Genomic DNA, 6238 nt, shown 5'->3' on the forward strand with positions numbered 1-6238 from the left:
AATCATTTACCGAGAAACGGTTACAATGACAGTTTCTGAATTTGGAATGCAGGCATGCTCCCACTATATCTGCTGGATGAAGTTATTGTGAGTAACAATAATGTCATTCTGTGTTATAGGATATATGGATGTATGTCGTATTGAAAAGGGTTTCCTGATGCTTTATAACGTGTTCTGAGTCGTATTTTTTAGAGAGCATGCTATTTAATAATATTTAATACCGCAATGAATTGACAGAGTTTTGAATAAAGAGTATACTGATCATAGACATGACAGAGGCTCGCGTGGGGGCTTGCTCATGGCCAATGGAGCTATCAGTTGGATGTAGTTCAGGGGTGTGTTGTGGTCTGCTTCTAGGAACTGGATTTGGGAAAAGGGGTTATCTGCTGCTGATAAGGGCATATTTAAAAGACTGGGTTAGGATGAGACTAACTTATTTCACTCTGCCTACTGGAGGGAGCAGCGACAGAGCGCTTTGAGAGGATTTGACACACCATGTTGCTGCTCGCAGTCACCGTATCCGTCGCCAATATGTTTTTAGCTTTCGACGTTGTTTGCGTGCCCCTATCGGACCAGGGTCCCCATATCGCCCACAGCTGGGGCCAGTCGGTCCGACTCAAGCACCTGTACGCCGCCAGGCCCGGACTACACCTGCTGATCAGTGAGGATGGACAGATCCACGGCTCTGCGCTCCAGACTCCGTACAGTAAGTCAGGCATTTTAAAACACAGACTTAACAGGCTGAAGACTGTGATGACTGGAGGAGGTTTGGTGCGATTCTCACACCGATGAACGTTTGATCTGCAGGCCTGCTGGAGATCAGTCCAGTGGATCCCGGCTCTGTTGTCATCAGAGGAGTAGCAAGCGCACGGTTTCTCTGCATCGAAGGCGATGGAAGACTGTACTCATCGGTAAGGATTTATATGACAAAGTGACAAGCTACCGTCTGTTTATTGCTACTGTACATTTGTTGTTTATTGGTGGTAAAGTTGCAGATGTTATTATTCATCCAAAAATAGTTCATTAGCCTGATTTATTTTTTCATATTTATGAAAAGTCACGTGTCATTAAGGGAGATTACTTAATGACAAGAGAAGTAAAAGTTTATTTAGTCTATTTACCACTGCAGAGTGATGATGATTAGGATACATATTTATCAAATTAGTCAAATTATCTGATATTAAAATGTATAATCCATTACACAAACATTTATTTACCCAACAGATTAAATTCAAGTCTCTGAATATAGCAGGAATACCAGAACAGCAGAATGGCCAACATCAAAGAGATTAAATGAAATAAATCATATGAATAAATACAGTACATCGAGTGAAATATAGAAATGTACTATGAAGTAATTTAATAACTTATAGCAATAAGTAATAACTGAATAACTAAGTTAGTATTAATGTGACGATGTCATTACTATTGCATAGAGGTCTTTTGTGACATAATGCCTTTTGAAGATGAGTTGTATTCATAGTGTCATTATTTACTGCTACATTTTTATTTCACTATGTCACTTTTGGAGAAAGAGTTGTGACCAATGTGCACCACCTCACCTGTCAGCCAGTCAGCCTCTCAGTAGATCAGCTGCTGCTTCGTGCTCGGCCAAAGAAAAGGAGACTCTTAATATCTTTGTGTCTTCTGCCCAGGGAACATCTTTGAAATCCCAGAAATGCCCAGTTTGTTCTGAATACTTAGCTGCTGCTCTTAACACTAGCTCTTTGCTAGATAGCATATGTTGCCTTGTTGAGCCAAATATATGCATTAGGTATTTTGTGTGTCTGTGCATGGGACTGTGTTCTCTGCACATGTCACATTGTATCCTTTTTTAGGCTTTTCTAGTTTATTCCATTATTATTGGCTGTTTTGAAATCTGTAAGATCATAAATAAGTAGATAGACCATGTTACACCTAGACTGCTCATACAATATGACTCAAATATAAATGAAACTCACACTTTTACTTATAATTGCTCTTTTAACTATTGTCACAAAAAATAAGAGTAAAACAATGATGTGATATTTATTAGATTTTACATTTTCTAAATTTAGCAATGCAGCTGAAACAATGCTTTGCCAAAATTGGTAGAGTACATTTTCTAAAGATGTTCCAGGAACTATTTCTGCAGGAACTGTTGACCTGAGCTTTCCTGCTGCTTTTCATATGTTGTTAATCAGCTTCCATGTTCAGAAAACACTGCATGCCAGTCACTCATTCATTGAAACAGACGACCAGTTCATCAACCTTTGTCCAGTGCGGTGCAGGGTAGGATGTGTTTGCAAAGTGAAAAACCTGAATGACAAGACCCAGCAGCAGCAATAACAACCTTGGCCTCTGACTGTCTCTCTGTGGTCAAAGTAAACAGCCGTCGAAGAACTTGCAGCACCATTTTTGGGGCCTTTTATCTAAAAACACCATTCATGCAAATCGTAAGGGAAACTGCCATTCTAATTTAGGATTTATTTTGCTGCCAGAGCAATTTTTTAACCTACTGTATATGGATACGAGTAAAGAAAACTGAAAAAATGCCATTGCGAGATGGACCAAATACAGGTAAATAAATCATTAAAAAAAACAAATAACAAGTAAAAGCTCATGGTTTGGCTGTAAAAAAGATGATAGCCTAATTAACCTGCTGGGGAGCCCTGCGGCAAAAATGAGCCGGAACCCTATTATTAGCATTCGTAGTTATACCTAAGAAATATAATGTGCTGTCATACATACACATCCCTTAAAATCAAATCGTAGGTATGCCCACCCCGAGACGAGGGGCTGTGGGGTTCTGATCTGTCATCAGGGAGACAGCTGTTCGTTCCACATGTGAAATGAGAAAGCTACTTTGATTTATTTGTCACATAGTTTGGGTACTTGAGTAACCGTAGTTAGTTCAACCCAAACAATGATCTTTTCCTGAACCTAACTAAGTAGTTTCCTGTGAAGACTGAAGTTTATTTTGAAAAGACTGTATACATGTAACGAGCACATTGACAGGTTTTACTGGCTTTTGTAAGAAAAAATGAAGAGTACAAAAAATGAAGAGTAACTTTTGGTAAGATGTCATAGGAACCATTGTATCAGGATTCGCTGCATTTCTCCTATACTGTGCAATATGTGCACAGGATTCCCGTTGGAGCATAATATGACCGAAGGTTTATTGTATTTTAATATATTTTAGGGCTGCAACTAGTGATTAACTGGTGATTATTTTCTTAACAATTGTTTAGTTAATAAAACATCATAAATTGGTTCTAAAAAAAAGAGTCTAAAGAGATTCAGCACCAGCATGAGGAGAGAAGCGTCATGAAGAGAGCAAACTGATGTAATGTCTGTCATGGTGTAGTATCGATCCAGTCTTCCTTTGTTTGCTAACATTAGCCAACATCATACGCTACTGGACCTACCGGACCAAGTGAGGCTGAAGGCTAAAGCAGCATATTGAAATGAGTATAGGTGCATTTTATTACTTGTGAATTGAACCTGTCCTTTGTAAGAGGAAGAATGTGTGATTCCTTCAAAGGTTACATAGTATTGCTTTAAATATTAAAGAACTGTGAAATCTTGTTCTGCAAAAACAGAGGTCACAGGTGATTTTATTTGTGTGAAGTATTTCATATCTCCAGTAGCATTTAATATATAGAATCAACCACAATCTAATATATTTAAGAATGTATGCATAGGGATAAAACTGTAGCAAATTTGCTGACTTGGAAGAAAAAAGAAAACAAACAGGAGCAAGGAGGAAAGTCTGCTGCTAGTAGAAGAGTACATCAAGGACAATTTATAATCTGGGACCACATTGACAGATAATGTAAAGTCATATCAAATAAAAGCAATACATTCCCAAAGTTACAATTAATTCAAAACAAAGTCATTTGCCTCAGGTGTCGTTTCCTCACAGCCAAGTGTCATTTAAATATGTTGTGGAACATGATTATCTTTATATGTGGACATGTCCCATCATTTCCAGCACACCTACAGCAGAGATGACTGCACGTTCAGAGAGCAGATCTTGCCGGACGGCTACAACATCTATGTCTCTGACAGACACGGAGCTCTGCTCAGTCTGGGAAACCACAGGCAGAGGCTGCAGGGTCGAGACCGGGGCGTACCGGCTCTGGCCCAGTTCCTCCCAAGGATCAGCACCGTGGATCAGGCCTCGTCCCCTGGACTGGACGTACCTGACCAGCCGCAGCAGAGCACAGCACAAACAGAAGAACCTGTGGACTCGATGGACTCGTTTGGAAAGCTCTCTCAGATCATTCACAGTCCCAGCTTCCATGAGAGATGAGACGGGCGCTCTGAGACACCAGTAAACGGATGTATCATGAGCTGTTCTACTTTGTCTTAGGCCTGAGAACCTGCACTCCTCACTGCATGTTGTAGAACCAGGAACTGACTGCACGTTCAGCCAGCCTGCAGCCGGAAAGGCTGCCGCGACATCCTGCCAGCTCTGTCCAGTCAGACATGACTGAACACAATACAAGTGCAGTGTCCTACAGAGAGGAGAACGACACCTGTACCGAGTATAATGTTCTATTCTGTCACTTTCAGGAACAACCTTTACATTTACTGAACAAACACCCAAAGTTCTCTCGTTCTTCCTCCCCAAAAAGCAGCCTATGGCCCACAGGGAGGGATGTGTTTGACCATCTGGTTTGTTTGGAATAAAGACACGGTAACATGATGGCTGACCATAGATCAACTACAAGTAGCGCCCACGGAAACTTGAAAAAGTGAATGAATAGTACACTATTGGTCACAGTGTTTGATCAGCAGGTGTAGAGGCACATTAAGGAGCACCAACGCCATCAGACATTTTGCAGACTTGTTTGCCATCTTATACAAAGAGTGATTCAGCACATGAGGAGTCTCAGGGTACACTGCCTCAGTGAAGTGAAGAGGAGGCACACTACTTACCTGCAGATAAGGATCAGCATGTTCGTAAAATGAACTGCAATATAATAGTAAGTTAAAGAGATGACTACTATTCCATGCCTGACAAAGTGTTTTTTCTTGCAGTGCAGTAGTATAGTTGTATTTATTTAATTGTTTAAAGGTCTAGCAGTTTGACTGTAAAAACCTTGAATGCTTTATTGAATGCACTGTTGCATTTTCTGTATGTGTGATGTTTCCTGTTGCATATAAAGCAGCAATTTGCATTGGTTGAAGTTTAAACCACCAAACCTCTCTCTTTGATTTTCTGCCATGTGTAGACTTCTCTTACTATTCTGACATGTAACGTAACTCAATCGAAACTTGTGCTGGTTCACGCAACAGCCACGCAATGCAAAAAGGAAAAACTTCTTTATGATTCTTTTTCCAAGGTAACTGCAGATTCTATATAAAAATACTTGCCCACAAAATTAGCCCTTTTGAGCAAGAAATGGATAGGGGTCTGTGGTTTTAAGATCATTGTTATGTCACGCAGTGCTCAAAGAAAAAAATCCCATTCTGAACCCCGTATAGTGCACTTTTAATGGAGGCCGATGCGCACGATTAGACAGAACAAGACTAGAGACGTAATGCAGCAGAGACATGTCTGAAAGTGTTGATCCAAAACAATCAAGAGCAAAATCATTCATTCATTCATAATTGTGTGTAATAAAAAATAAAGTGCACAGAACACTTTGTGTGACACTACGACTTCAGTCCGACGTCCCAAAGATGCCCTGGTTGTGGTCGGGGGAGACCAGCTGAACCCAGATGTGGGACAGTGCATACCAAGCAGGGAACTGTGGTTTGCAAACTCCTTACGCAGAGGTATAGGTTTGGTGAAGAAGATTGAGTGGAGGAGGCTGGATGAGATGCCAGACAAGCCAAAGTTCAGGCATGGAGTACATCTCAAGTCTCTTAACTGCATCCCCGTTTCCCTCACTTGGGTCCTTTCCTTGCGTCTTAGTCCCTCCCACCAGGGATGCATGGAGGAAACCATGCGAGGAGAGAGGAACGAGGAAATATGTTTTAAGAGACATGAGACGTCCTTTCCTCAGTTGCGTCACCTGAAGCGACGTCTGTTTCTGATGACGGAGGATCAGCTGATCACAGCTGGATCAGCTGTCAGTCGGCTTTAACAGCTGGAGAGACTTTTGAGAAGTTTGTCTGTTCACATGTTCACTCTACTTAATAATAGTAACTAATAATACTAATAACTAATAAAGACACACAGTAATCACCACTGTAGAGGTGTTTCTCTCTGTAGTCTGTTAACAAACTGTGTCCTGTGTTCTGTTTA

At 40.8% G+C, this 6238-nt stretch overlaps 1 protein-coding gene across 1 annotated transcript; it reads left to right on the forward strand.

Annotated features, from left to right (window-relative positions):
- The first annotated feature begins 495 nt into the window (after nucleotides 1-495).
- On the forward strand, nucleotides 496-4294 carry fgf19 (fibroblast growth factor 19). Its single transcript, XM_031877146.1, has 3 exons — nucleotides 496-706; nucleotides 808-911; nucleotides 3974-4294. Exons 1-3 carry the CDS (start codon nucleotides 496-498, stop codon nucleotides 4292-4294), a joined length of 636 nt encoding a protein of 211 aa, XP_031733006.1.
- The last annotated feature ends 1944 nt before the right edge of the window (nucleotides 4295-6238 follow it).

The sequence above is a fragment of the Anarrhichthys ocellatus genome, unplaced genomic scaffold (genome assembly GCF_004355925.1).
Source record: "Anarrhichthys ocellatus isolate YVR2014 unplaced genomic scaffold, GSC_Weel_1.0 scaffold127, whole genome shotgun sequence".
NCBI lineage: Eukaryota > Metazoa > Chordata > Actinopteri > Perciformes > Anarhichadidae > Anarrhichthys > Anarrhichthys ocellatus.

Coding starts and splice junctions, on each gene's coding strand:
- fgf19 (XM_031877146.1), top strand. CDS start 496: ATGTTGCTGCTCGCAGTCACCGTATCCGTCGCCAATATGTTTTTAGCT. Junction 707..807: donor TGCGCTCCAGACTCCGTACA/GTAAGTCAGGCA, acceptor TTTGATCTGCAG/GCCTGCTGGAGATCAGTCCA. Junction 912..3,973: donor ATGGAAGACTGTACTCATCG/GTAAGGATTTAT, acceptor CATCATTTCCAG/CACACCTACAGCAGAGATGA.